This window comes from Sceloporus occidentalis, unplaced genomic scaffold (genome assembly GCF_023333645.1).
Source record: "Sceloporus occidentalis isolate IW3139 unplaced genomic scaffold, rSceOcc1.0.p SCAF_35, whole genome shotgun sequence".
Taxonomy (NCBI): domain Eukaryota; kingdom Metazoa; phylum Chordata; class Lepidosauria; order Squamata; family Phrynosomatidae; genus Sceloporus; species Sceloporus occidentalis.
The window spans coordinates 821686-835664 of record NW_028317015.1 but is presented as its reverse complement, the minus strand read 5'-3'; the positions used below and the strand labels follow the sequence as shown (position 1 = coordinate 835664).

General features: G+C 40.5%; 1 protein-coding gene across 1 annotated transcript; it reads left to right on the top strand.

The window, feature by feature from the left end:
* The first annotated feature begins 8562 nt into the window (after positions 1-8562).
* Positions 8563-13697, top strand: LOC149297945 (GDH/6PGL endoplasmic bifunctional protein-like). The gene is made up of 4 exons (XM_089487825.1): positions 8563-9189; positions 10670-10787; positions 11132-11401; positions 12343-13697. The coding sequence occupies exons 1-4, from the start codon at positions 8563-8565 to the stop codon at positions 13695-13697; spliced, it is 2370 nt and encodes a 789-aa protein (XP_089343951.1).
* The last annotated feature ends 282 nt before the right edge of the window (positions 13698-13979 follow it).

The following is a 13979-nucleotide window of genomic DNA, read 5'->3' as shown; positions in this document are numbered from 1 at the left end:
GATTGTTAAAGTACTTTGAGGTAAGTATAGCATGTGTCACAGATGTTATCAGCCAAGCCAATCTGCATGGAGAATAGATGGGGGTAGGGATATCATCAAATGCATATGGGGTAATTCTGCACACTCCCCTAATGCAATTCCAAGGCGTTCGCACATACATTTAAAGGGACCTCTCTGCTCTCATGTGCATTAAAGTGCCCCTTAAGAGCTTACCGTTTATAGGAGAGTGGTATAAATCATCTGCATAACAAATTGCAAGATGTGGGTTTGAGAGAAACAAACATTATTAGCTGGGGTTTCCATTGTGTTCCTACAGTTCAGTGTATCTTTGTGCAAATAGTGACAGAGGTTTACCTTTTCTTTAAAAATAAATGTTTTTGGTAACTTCCTATCACTGTGTAATATTTGCCATTGTCAGACTGGGCCCCCCCCCCCAGGCCAAACCCAAGGGGTGTTTTGGATCTTTTAGCCCCCTCTGAAGAAGGGACCCACTAAAGTCTTCAAGGAGAGGTGATGGCCAAATGGCACAGCACCCACCATATCCAAAAACCAAGTTGTCAGACACCTGGCTCTACTGAAGACTGACATTTTTCAGTGCAAAACCAAAAAGCAGGTGGCATCCATATAAAAAACTGCATGTGTCCAAACAAGTTAAACAGGTGAAACGGGTGTTCTGGGCCATATTGGCCCAAGTCCATGGCTGGTGTTATAGAAAATGTGTCCTTCCACCTACCAGCCATAGGGTAGGACACGTTAAAGCGAGACAGGCCTGCCAGCTATTTAACAAGAAAAACAAATTCTGAAGCTGAGCCGCTAGATAGACAATCTCATATCTTAGATGGAGACAAACCTTCTGGCTCATAGATAATCCTCTAGTGATGAAGTATTGTAATGACCCAATAAGAACTAGTTGAGCACATTTTAAAAAAATGCCCATTTTACCATTGGTTGCTTTTCCGCATAATACTGGGTTTCCATAGAGATCAGTACCCTATAAACCTGTTTTCCGGTGGTCCTTCGTAGCGATCCAATTGTTCCTTGAACTTCTTTCCATGCAAAATTTTACCACTTAATTATCTCACTTAGGATTTTGAGAGAGCGACCAAATGTACATAACATTCACAGAGATTTATAACATTATTTTTACTTTTATCTTAGAGAATGTAGATTATCTAGCAACTGCAGTTGTGTATTAAAAGCCAGTTTATCAATGGTCTTTACAATCCACTATTACAGATAATTAAAGTGGTTTAGAATACTTTTTAATACTTTGTTTTATAACATAAGAGCTGCATTGGGAGGGAAACATTTGTACTTCATTTAGCTTCGTATACACTATTTATCTACTACAACATACATAGTGCCATGTCTGTGATTCATTCACTTTAAAAGTTAACTTCCACTGATGTTTTTTTTTTTATCACTAGAATGAGATTTAAAAAAACAAACAAAACAATATTTTATTGTTTATATTTTTACACAACTGCATATTAGCCATTTGTACATGTTTTTAACAGTTATCTTACTCCAATCTACTGCACAAATGAATCCTTTTCAAACTGTCTGCGGTAAGCAATAGAATGCCACGGTCTTAATCACCCAGCCAGACACTCTGACCAATGGAAGGAGGGAAGGGGCTTTGACCATGCAAAGTCACTCAAAATACAGACACTGCAGATAGAGGAAGTTTATTGAAACAAAATGAGAAATATTTTTCTATGGGATTTCCCCATTAAGTTCCTTCCCTGTTATGGTATAGACATACTTTTTGGGGTTAAAAGGACCAGTTTCATGTTTAGGTGCTGGAAAGGGCATAGTCGGGTAAATCAGAGTATCTCACTGCGTTCTCGGTGTAGCGGGTCGATGTGTATACTGCGGTATACTATACCAAGGGCAGCAGTGAATTGCTTGACGCGGCACACAAGGCCGGTCAGCATATCTCCTTACAGCTGACGCCTCCTGCAGCAATGAATTATCTGAAAGGTGAAGCAGTAGTGCTCCCTCAGCATTGGTGCGTGCGTGGGAGCGATGACCCGCAGAGCAGCATGCGGCATAACTCAGGAATGCTAGAAATATTTTGCGCAATAGTCTGCATGCCAGATCACTGGCGGTGACTGGCAGAGCCAAGGTGTACAGCTAGGGTTTAATGTTATTGTGATTACTACGCTGAGGGGTAACTGAAGGTGGGGTGAAAAATATGAATGAAGCAAACCTTTACGCAATTATTTCAGTAATAGAAGGGATGGTGTTTCTAACGCTCCATTTAGTTACGGACACTTGCTCTGTTAATATGTCCGGGGCAGGTAGAGCAGCACTTGTAATCCCCACGGCCAGCTATGTAAATTGTACATACTTGGGCTTTTCCCCCTCAGCGGGCCAAAAATGCTGCCCCTATGTGAAGGAAAGATTTATTTTTTTTGAAAAAAGCTGCACATTCATTCCATAAGAGCGATTATACAGCTTAACCCTGTGATCGCTGGTAAAACACAGGCAGCTTCATGGACGGGTCAATGTTATCTTTGGTCCCCACAGGAGTGTGGCCTGACCCTCCCCTGCGGCATCATCATCCAATGACAGCGATAGTGCATCGTTAACCCCGCGATCGCCTTTTGCTAGTGATCATACGCCAGCCATAGGCAGCTTTAGAGACGTGGTTAAGGATATTTTTGGACTCCATGTTTTTTTCATTGAGCGGTCGTGCAGCATTAACCCCTGCGGCCAGTGGCGGAACTACCGGGGTCGCAGGGGTCGCGACTGCGACCGGGCCCCGACAGCAGGGGGGCCCAAGCCAAGGGGCCGCCCGAAATCTTTTTTCCGTTTTTTTTTTTTTTAAATAAGGCAGGGGCGTCCAACATGCGGCCGCATGTTGGACGCCCCTGCCTTATTTAAAAAAAAAACGGAAAAAAGATTCCGAGGTGCGGCCCACGTAAGATCGGCAGCCAGGGCAACCGATCTTACGTGAGCCGCACCTCAAGCCCCGCTACTTACTTGTGGGAGGGTCTTCTGGACTGCACAGAGGAAGCGGAGTTCACGTGACATCCTACTTCCTCTGTGCTTTAGCAGAGAAGGCAGAGGGAGGCCGCGCCCCCTGCTGAAGTCTGTGAGCGGCATCGAGGAGCTGCAGTGCAGGTAAGGGGGTGGGGAGGGTGTTTGAATGAGTGTGTGTGTGATTGAGGGAATGAATCTGTGAATGAATGATTATATGAATAAATGAGTGTGTGTGTGTGATAGCATGGATGTGTAAGTGCTGGAACCTAGGCATGATGGGACTGTGATTGCTGTTAGCAATCACACTCCTATCATGCCAAGTCAGCCAGTACATGCTGAAACCTGGCCAGCTGCCCCCCTTGTCTATTGATGCTGCCAGCAGTATGGGGTCTGCACATCACTTACAGGCACCCTGTACCAGCGTGTATTGGCTGACTTGGCATGATAGGAGTGTGATTGCTAACAGCGAGCACAGTCCCATCATGCCTAGGTACCAGCATTTACTGGTTGCCTGGGTATGATAGGAGTGTGATTGCTGTTAGCAATCACACTCCTATCATGCCAAGTCATATTGCTAATTTTGTCCAATTGTGTGTTACCTACTTTTATTAAACATGTGAGTTTTTATTATTATTTTTAAAGGTGGGGGTCATTTTCGGTTTTGGCTAAGTGAACCCTGAATGTTTTGGTCCAGAATTTTCATTTTAGTTCATCCCTAGAATAAATCTAGGGAATCCTGAATTTGTAGTCGCAAAACTTTCAAGGCCCAGAAATCAGTGAGAGGAAGAGTAAAGGTTTTGTGTCATTTTACTTTATTTTAATCTGCATATTTTATTAAAGGCCATATTTTTTGTCACAGTGAAAAATGAGTGCGTCCCGCGCACGTATACAATTCTGATGAAGTGGCCCACTGCAGAAAAAACTTGGACACCCCTGGATTATGCCCTTTGTACATGCGCCCCTTTTTCTTTGATTTTTTTACAGATATGATTCAATATGTAAATTGAATTTGTTGAATTAGTTGAAAAAAAATTGTTGGGTAAAAATCATGTTTTTTTGGGGGGTGGGGGGCCCTGGGGGGGGTGGGGGGGCCCTTAACAGATTCTCGCACCCGGGCCCTGAGGCGTCTAGTTACGCCCCTGCCTGCGGCATTGAAGAGGTTAATACCTCTTCAGCCCCCACAGGCTTGTGTGATCCCAGTCAGAATCAATGCTATGCTTATGAAGCACCAGCATTGAAAGAGTAAAAAAAAGAAAAGAAAATAAAAAGTCTTGAACAGCAGTGACCTGGAAGTTAAAGGTTCTTCCAGGGCAATTACTGTCTGCAGTAGTTCAGATCAGGAGTGTGCTGGTGATGATCAGTTCACTCCTGACCAATAGCCAGTGGATGACCCCTCCCCCTCACATAAGTGACAGTTATCACAACACACATAACAAATTAAAAAAAATATATATTTTATTACATTACTAAATGCCGTCCAATCAATGATAAGCGACACTTTAGGTCACTGATCATTGATCCGTCTCACGGATAAATATCAGACGCTTAAACTTACAAGTGATCTGATAGCAATTACATTTTTTAAAATATTTAATCACATTCATTTCATTTTAAACATGTTTTAGTTTTATTAATTGCTATCTGGTAACTGATTATCTGTCTCCCAGATCAAATAGCCAGTGACCTAATCTGATCATCATCCCGATCGCTATCCTTACACTAACTTCTAACTGTACCTAGCACTTTCCACTAACAGTACCCAACCCCACCCTTACATTAACGCCTAACCTAACCCCTAGATATAATCACTAAGCTGTTTGAGCCCTAGTTGGCTTTGAGACACCAAAAAATTGCCCCTTAAACCAGGGATGGAGAAACACCAAAAACACTTTAAAAATTGCCACCAAACCAAAGGGGGAAAGAGACACCCGAAACATTTAAAATAATTGCCCCATTGAAGGAACTTGCCTGAAAAGTGACTCTGCAGAGTGTTTAACTCAGAAGCTGTCTGCGGAGCAAGGTGAGGCTAGGGAGAGCGCTTTTGAGAAATTACAATTTAAGGAATGAAAATGTCAAAAACTGCATTACTGTTCTTTAAAATAAATGCCTTGCTTTATGTAGTATAGTATAGGAGGTGTGCCTCGGAGCGTTCAGCAAAGTACATAACTAAAATCTAAGTGATAGAATTAAAAAATAAAACGAGTGGCCAGCATTTTACTCTGCACAGTACACTGTGTCGCAATGCATTGTATTCCATGTATTGTCTTTACTTTGTTTACCGTTGGTTTTGATAAGCAATAGATATAATCTTCAAGCATGGTAAATGCTGGGAATATCTGAAATCCCTTTACGGGAACAGGCTTTCTGTTAGGTACTTGCGCAAGGTCTTCTTATGTAATTATTAACACAAGAGCCTTGAACTGCTTTTTAATGTGATCTGTTGCTCCGTCTGCCGGTCTGTTTCACGCAGCAGGGGCGTCCTTGCAGGCTGAGGTTTTCTGGACTCTTCCTGGTACTAGGTGAGTACTTTGTAGGGTTCTCCGGACCGGTAGAAGTTCTGGATCTGTAATTCGCATTGATGCATCTGTATTTAGAAACGGCACAAGACTAACGTTAGAGTTTCAGTGTCCAAAGGGATAATAAGGGAATGGTTATAAGCCTGGGAATGCTATAAGCCTTTAACCCTTTAGTAGTCGGTGAAATTCAGCTTCAATTCCTGAGTGTTTCCAGGAATGATTGCGAGATGCTGAAAGAGAGAGAGAATTAAACTTGTTGGTTTACACTTTGTTTCATCTGCAGATTTCCCTTTTATTAATTAAACTGTGATTCGGAAAGCACATTCTTTGTAGGCTTTTGTGTTATGTAGTTGAATAGTATAGAGAACAATCTTAATGGAAAATGTATGCATTACATTGGATATTTGTAGACCAATGTTAATGCAGAATCTGATGTAAATGTAAGAAAGTTCTACTATTTAAATTCTACAAATGTTAAACGCCAGCAAAAAATGTTTACTTTTTTTAACAGATATAATTCTTGGGTCCATATTCCTGTTTATATTTTTAATAAACATTGTAGCTGGCCATTGTATTCATATTGAAGGAAAGGACATTAATATTTAAAAAGTATATGTATGTGGTAATAGTAAAATTGAATGAAATACATGCGTTCAGCTGTTGATGGCCCAAAGATATTTTGTTCCTTGTGGGTTTTTTCTGCCACTGCGGTTTCGCTTGATAACTTCACATAAAGCAACTTTTAAAGATTAAAAAAAGAGAAATGCTGATCATGGAGCAACCACAAAATTCCAGAACTCCTGGCAAGCGTTTTTCTATGCACGGTCTAGATGCTTTGCGTTACAGGTATTGTATTCTGGATCAAAGAAGAAATGGACCATCGTGTCCCATTCACTTGTAAGTCAATGCATCAGAGGACTTGCCACATGCAAATAGTAAACTTAATTGATTGTTTGAGACACACAGCGTTCTAGCGTGTTCTGGTGTGAGAGGGTGAACGGTGGGGTCTTAAACTGTGTGTATTTAGGACCCAGAGTGTTACAGTTCATTCCCTGGATAGTGGAAAAATACAGCCCCAGTATAGTGTTTGCTGTGTTTTATTCTGTATACTTTGGGTCCCTGGGGTGAGTATCTGGAAGAGCAGGGTGGGTCATTTGTTCACCCCACTAACAGGGTGTCTGTGTACTGACGTGTCCAGAATAATAGAACAAAATACCGGGGCGCAAAGACATGTGGGAAAAAATAAAAATAATAATATAGTGTAATAAAATCTCAAATATTTTGAAGATAAAAAATGAAGTAATTGCACTCACAAACGTGCTCAAGGTGAGGCGCTCATCAAAGTGATGGAGTCTGTATATCCTTAGAAATACTGTGCTAAGGAACAGAAACCCAAAATAGTGCAAATAAACGTTTGATATATTTATTATAAAATAAAGGTAAAAAACTCACAAGCGTATATGCATAACCAAATTGTCATGCATAAAAGCAATCGAAGGATGTCCTTTTCAATAAAATCCGGAAGGTCGATGATATGTATAAAATATTTCTTAAAAGTCTCTCAACGCGTTTCGCCGACTATGGCGTCGGCTTCCTCAGGAGAATTTTGCAAAGTCAATGTATGTTTCGTCCGTGGATTCCCGGCTTTTAAAAGTCCCGCTTTGCCGTCTTCTTCTATTTGCGTCATCACGTATCTTCTTTTTTCTCTTTTTTTCTCTTTTTTTCTTTTTCTCTTTACTTTATTGAACTGTTTCTTGTCTTTTTTAGGTGTCTTTTAACCCAAAGGATTTTTTTTTTTCGTTTATCTAAAAAACATTTATATAATTCACTTTATATACTTACCGACTACGACGAGACGAAATGAGGAGTCCAGTACCGTTTTTTCCCCGTCTGCTGCGGTGAATCCTTTGGGTTAAAGACACCTAAAAAAGACAAGAAACAGTTCAATAAAGTAAAGAGAAAAAGAAAAAAAGAGAAAAAAAGAGAAAAAAGAAGATACGTGATGACGCAAATAGAAGAAGACGGCAAAGCGGGACTTTTAAAAGCCGGGAATCCACGGACGAAACATACATTGACTTTGCAAAATTCTCCTGAGGAAGCCGACGCCATAGTCGGCGAAACGCGTTGAGAGACTTTTAAGAAATATTTTATACATATCATCGACCTTCCGGATTTTATTGAAAAGGACATCCTTCGATTGCTTTTATGCATGACAATTTGGTTATGCATATACGCTTGTGAGTTTTTTACCTTTATTTTATAATAAATATATCAAACGTTTATTTGCACTATTTTGGGTTTCTGTTCCTTAGCACAGTATTTCTAAGGATATACAGACTCCATCACTTTCATGAGCGCCTCACCTTGAGCACGTTTGTGAGTGCAATTACTTCATTTTTTATCTTCAAAATATTTGAGATTTTATTACACTATATTATTATTTTTATTTTTTCCCACATGTCTTTGCGCCCCGGTATTTTGTTCTATTGTTCCTGTTAACACTTATGAGGAGTGTTATTCTCGGGTAGCAGCAGGACCTGTAGGGTATTTATAAATATACTATTATTATTTTCTTATTATCATTCACCGTTTTTTGTGGAGGTGTTTCTTTCTTGTTTTCTACTGACGTGTCCAGTCCAGATTTGCTTATTTACCCCTTAACGACCATTTACGTGCCATGCACTTCACGCAAAGACAGTGAGTTAACGACCAATGATATATCTGGCACGTCATGGCATTAAACCAGCTTAGAAAGCGATCTACGATATTGAGGCATTTAGCAACACTGAGATCCGCGTATGTGGCCCCTACCCCAGACGTCAACATCCGCCTTACACTGTATGGCGGGGATGCCTGATCAACGCCTTGAGTTGTCCTGAAGATTAATGGTGGAATTAGATCCAGGTATTCTCTCTGTGTCTCCAAGAAACAATAGAAGACAAAACATACTGAAAGAAATATATTGTTTAAAATGTGTGAATACACTTGGAGGAATATTTTCTCAGTCATTTGTAATGTAAATCTGTTTTTTTTCCCCAGCCCATAACTCACCATCAAAATGCTGCAAAGAGCCCTCTGCTGCCTCTTCCTCTTTGGGACTGTCGCTGTTATCAGTGCCGGAGGCAAAGGACATATATCTGTTGTACTCTTGGGGGCTACAGGTGACCTGGCTAAGAAGTACCTATGGCAGGGGATTTTCCATCTTTACATAAATGAAGTGTATAAAGGGCACAGCTTCACTTTTTATGGGGCTGCTTTGACTCCCCCGGAGAAAGGTGAGGAGCTACTGTTCAATATTCTGACGTCTCTTAGTTGCCCGGTTGATTTGGAACCCGACAGATGTGTCTTGCTGAAAGATCAGTTTCTGAAGCTAAGCAGCTACAGACAACTGAAGACAGCAGAACATTACACAGCTCTTCACCAAGATATCCAGCGGTCTCTATCCGACGAAGGGATACATGAAGCAGGAAGATTGTTCTACTTGTCCGTGCCACCTTTTGCTTATGCCGACATCGCCCAAAATATCAATGCCAGCTGCCGGCCTCTTCCAGGAGCATGGCTGCGAGTAGTGCTGGAGAAACCTTTCGGAAGGGACTACGGGTCTGCAAAGAAGTTGGCTGATGATCTTCAAACCGTTTTCCGTGAGGAGGAGATCTACAGGGTTGACCATTATCTTGGAAAACAGGTACGTTTTTCTACAAGTAGCCTAAGTCACCATTGTGTTGGCAAACAAAATTATCAAGTATTCACCATGATACATTATTGTATAGCAAAGCTGTAAAACGCTCACTTAGCAGAACCCCAGCATCTATGAAATAACATCAAAAACGGAAGGAATGTCCACTCCCTCACTATTAAAAATGGCCAAGGTAAGAAAAAGTCCAGTTTGAAACCAGCCAGAGAGCCCAAAGCCTCTCAACCTGCAGTGTCTACTCACATAGTGAGTAGCATAAACGGATAACATTTCCCAGGTGCTCTCACGTCACCGGCTCAACATATTCAATAGTCATACGTGTCTCAAGTGAGGTGCGAAACATGTTATGTCTTCAAGAAATAGTTGTTTGCTGTGAATTCCCCATGAGTTTATACAGGTTTATTCTTCCAAAATAAATACTTTATGAATTGGAAAGCAACTCTATATACATAATATATTTGTAAAAATGTGAGTTCCATTAATACAAAAAAAGTGACCCACAGCCTAGTCTGAATTGAAGCCTTTTGGCTTGTGTGTAACCAAATAAAATATATAATATCCCTAGGGTTTTTTTCCTGCAGGGTACACTTACGTTTTCATTTAATAATTATGTTACACTTATGTATGTTGAAGAGTACTTAAGAGTTTTTAGTTTGTGGCTCCATAAAATGGTTAGGAGTTAGTAATCATAGTCAGAACTACCTTCATGTCTCTCAAAAGTTCATCTAGGATTCTTATATTCCCAACGTTATTGGATATTAGACCACATGTAGGGTAGTTCATCTAGTGCTGAGTGATATTTTGTTTCTATTTGTTTCCGATAGTGCTACACATTTAAATGGTTTTATACATTTAAAGGATCCCTGTGGAGGAGCAGGCATTAATCATGATTTAAACTTTATTATTCTGCATAGAGAAGTATAATGTGCATAATATCACTTACTTATTCATTCGCTTACGCTCCTGTGTTTATAATTGTTTCATTGGTTCTTTATTTTTTTGGGGTGGGGGTGCAACTGCTCCTCCATCTGATAATTGTTTTTAAGGAAGCAAAGAGGGAGGTAGTGTTACCTATGACTAAATTCAGCATGTGGACGCAACACGTCAGGTTTGGAGAGAAGACGATCTCAGATTTTATATGGGGTGTATAGCAGTATGCTTTTATACAGATTGTCTACTGAATTTGGGTCTAGTCTCCAGTTTCATCGACATGCGGATTAAAGTTCTGTGATTGAGAAATTTCCTTTGCATTTATGTATTTGTGGTCCGGACCGACCTCAGCAAATTATTTTGCATACTGGACATAGAGAGCTTGGGTTTCCCGCTGTCCAAGACTGATCCCTAAAAAAAACTCGACGTCAACGGTGAGGGTTTATTCAAACTGCAGAGCGCAGATTTAAAGTTTTCTCTCTCTCTTCTCAAATAGCTGCCTCCTCTAATATATTGTTTGCTTGTTCACTAATAATTTTAGACTGTCGAGCAAATTCTTCCTTTTCGACTTCACAACCAAAAGCATCTTGACCTGATCTGGAATCGGCACCATGTGGAGAGAGTAGAGATTGTTTTGAAGGAGACACTGGATGCAAAAGGTAATCTGAAATCCCAGACCCTGTGCTTGAGATCGAGTACAGTAAGTCTTATCGTAGTAGTTGTAGTAGTAATAACAGTAATTGATCCAGAAGGATGATTCCACGCAGGGATCAGCAAAGTTCAGCAAACAGTGTTGCAGCCAGAAGAAAGTCCTCTATGCGTTTCATTGGGTCCTGCCCAGCTTTCTCAGGTGGAAATAAAGTTATATATTGCAGACGCCCCATGTCCTTATCGCTCTCAATATAAAATCTGTGTCTCCATCCAAATCTTTTATGTGTGGTAACTATATCATTTAATTCCAACAGCCTAGGTGAAACATTTATTTTTCTGACACTTTTTGTAGGACGAATCAGCTTCTACGAGGAATATGGCGTAATTCGTGATGTCCTTCAGAACCATCTGACTGAGATCCTTACTTCCGTTGCAATGGAGGTGCCTCACAACCTCACCAACTCTGATGATATTCTTAGGGCAAAGCTGGATGTACTAGACTCTTTGGACAGAATGGACCAGAACAGGGCTGTAGTTGGTCAGTACCAGAACTACCTGTCACAGGTGAAGGAGGAAATGGAAACAAAACCAAATTATTTCACCAGTACACCAACCTTTGCAGGTGAGCCAACTATTTTTTTTTTTTTTTTTTTTTTTGCTCATACAAATTATATTCTACATTTGGTTATATTGTTAGCTTGTGTAATAATTTTAAAGATTTTTGATTGGAAAGGGCGTGTATCAAAAGCCACAATGTAATAATATAAATATATTGTAGACCGGTATAATGTCTAACACTCACACATGATTGCTACATTTATACAAACATTTATTTGTTTATGTTATAAGTAATCTTTGATCAAAATGATACATTTTGGTCACTACACATTAAGTAACTATAGAGAGAGAGAGTCTCAATTATTTTGCCCATATAGGGGTCTTTGATATGTACAATTATTACTCCTGATGGGCCAGTACGTTGGACTAGTCAATGTTTTGCGGCAAGAGCTTTGTGGCTACTGTTACAACGTAATTTAGATACGGCATCTAAAATCACTTACAGTGAAACCCACCAAAACAAAATAAATGCTGCCTAAAGCTTTTTAGGTTACTAAGACAGTGAGAGGTGCAGATAGACTATTAGCGACATCTGGTGGCTAACGACTGCATTGCAAAAGAACAAATCTAAGACGCTGCAGTGTGGGGCAGTTCCTAAAGGTGTAGTTCGATGAAAGGAAAGACAAACAAACAAACAAAAAATGGAACAGTCTATACTTTGTATAATATGAGCTCACCTAGTTGACTCTGCCTCACTCCCAAATATAAATGTAAATAAAAAAACCCTGTTGTATCTGGGCCTTGGAGTTCATGCCGGAAACACCTATTCTCCTTATGTATAAAAGTATGTTGTTAGAGTTGCTCTAAACACCCGTCACCGACAATGTTTAGGAGATAAAATTCCCTTAAATCTATTGTTGTTTTTTTAAATCTGATATTCTGACTTTTAAAAATGCAAACATTCCATTGTTTTAAATTATAATTTCTGATTTTCTCTCATTACAGCTGTGTTGGTCTATATTAATAATATGCGATGGGAAGGGGTACCATTCCTTTTAGTATCTGGTAAAGCTCTGGAGGAGAGGACCTCATATGTGCGAGTTGTATTTAAAGACAATGTATTTTGTGTTCAAAAAGGAGAAAACCAAGATCCCCTGAAGGACGCTTGTAAACCAAAGCAAATTATTTTCCATATCGGACATGGAGAGCTTGGGTTTCCTGCTGTCCTAGTGAGTAAGGGTCTTTTCAAACCAAAACTAATGCCCAGCAAATGGCAAAAGGCTTCTGAACTTCCATCCACCAGTGTGTTTGGGCAACCGCTCTCTGATTACTACGTATACCGTCCTATTCAAGGCAGGGATGCCTATACCATTCTTATATCCAACATATACTATGGAAGAAAGGGCTCATTCATCACAACCACAAATCTGTTGGCTTCCTGGAAATTCTGGACTCCCCTTCTAGATAGTCTGGAACAGGAATCACCAAGAGTGTACCCAGAAGGCTCAGAGTATGGTCAGTTGCTCGATTTTGCTATAGAAGACGGTAGTCTGCACTTTGTTACAGATGAACACTTGGAGATCTTGGACGTGGCAGAGAAGATTAACAAATTTGGCTCCCCTCGATCTACTTTCCTTGGCAATCCTATGGTGTCAGACTGGGCCGAGCAGCTTATACAGAAGCTATCGCAAGACATACAAACTGAGGCTAAAATAGCCATAAAACGTTCAGGCGCCTTTCACTTGGCTTTGTCAGGTGGTTCCAGCCCTTTAGCTTTGTTTCAGAGGTTGTCCAGACACCTCCATGGTTTCCCATGGAAGAACACCCACTTGTGGTTAGTTGATGAGCGCTGTGTACCATTCTCTGATCCAGAATCAAACTTTGGAAACCTTGAAAAGCATCTTCTGCAGCATGTAAGGTTACCCTATGTAAATATTCACCCAATGCCAATTCTTAGGAATCGGCGTCTCTGTGCTGAAGAAGACACGGGCAACCAAACGTATGCTCAGGATATCTCCGCTCTTGTAAGGAATACCAGCTTTGACTTTATACTGTTAGGCTTGGGTAATGATGGTCATACAGCTTCGATATTTCCTGGTAATGAGGAAGGCATTAAAGGAGACTCCCTTGTCTTGTTTACAGAAAGCCCTTCCAGACCTCACCAAAGGATGAGTCTCAGTCTAGCGCTCATCAATAAAGCCCATAAAGTTGCTGTCTTGGTACTGGGAAAAGGAAAGCATGACATTATTACGCTAATCAGCAGAGCAGAGAGCAACCCCAAAAAGTGGCCCATTCAGGGGGTTAAGCCCACTTCTGGGCAGTTGGTCTGGTACGTAGATTATGATGCTCTGTTAAAGTGAAGCGGCTTTCCATCCGTCTCACTGCGGTGCCTTTACTTCAGTCTCTCATTTTTACAAAAAACAGTTGTTTAGTGAATGAAAACATACCTCCTCTGACTTATTGTCGTCTTACGATAATTAGCAGCATAAACATTGTATTAATAACCCAGACAAAAGCATGTGAAGCATTGGAGAATGATCACGCAAACATACATGTTTTACTGGTGTATAATGCCAAGATAAATCCTGGTGCTAGCGTCAAATGAACGCTCTGAAACTCTTACCGATTTTCATTCTTCTGTT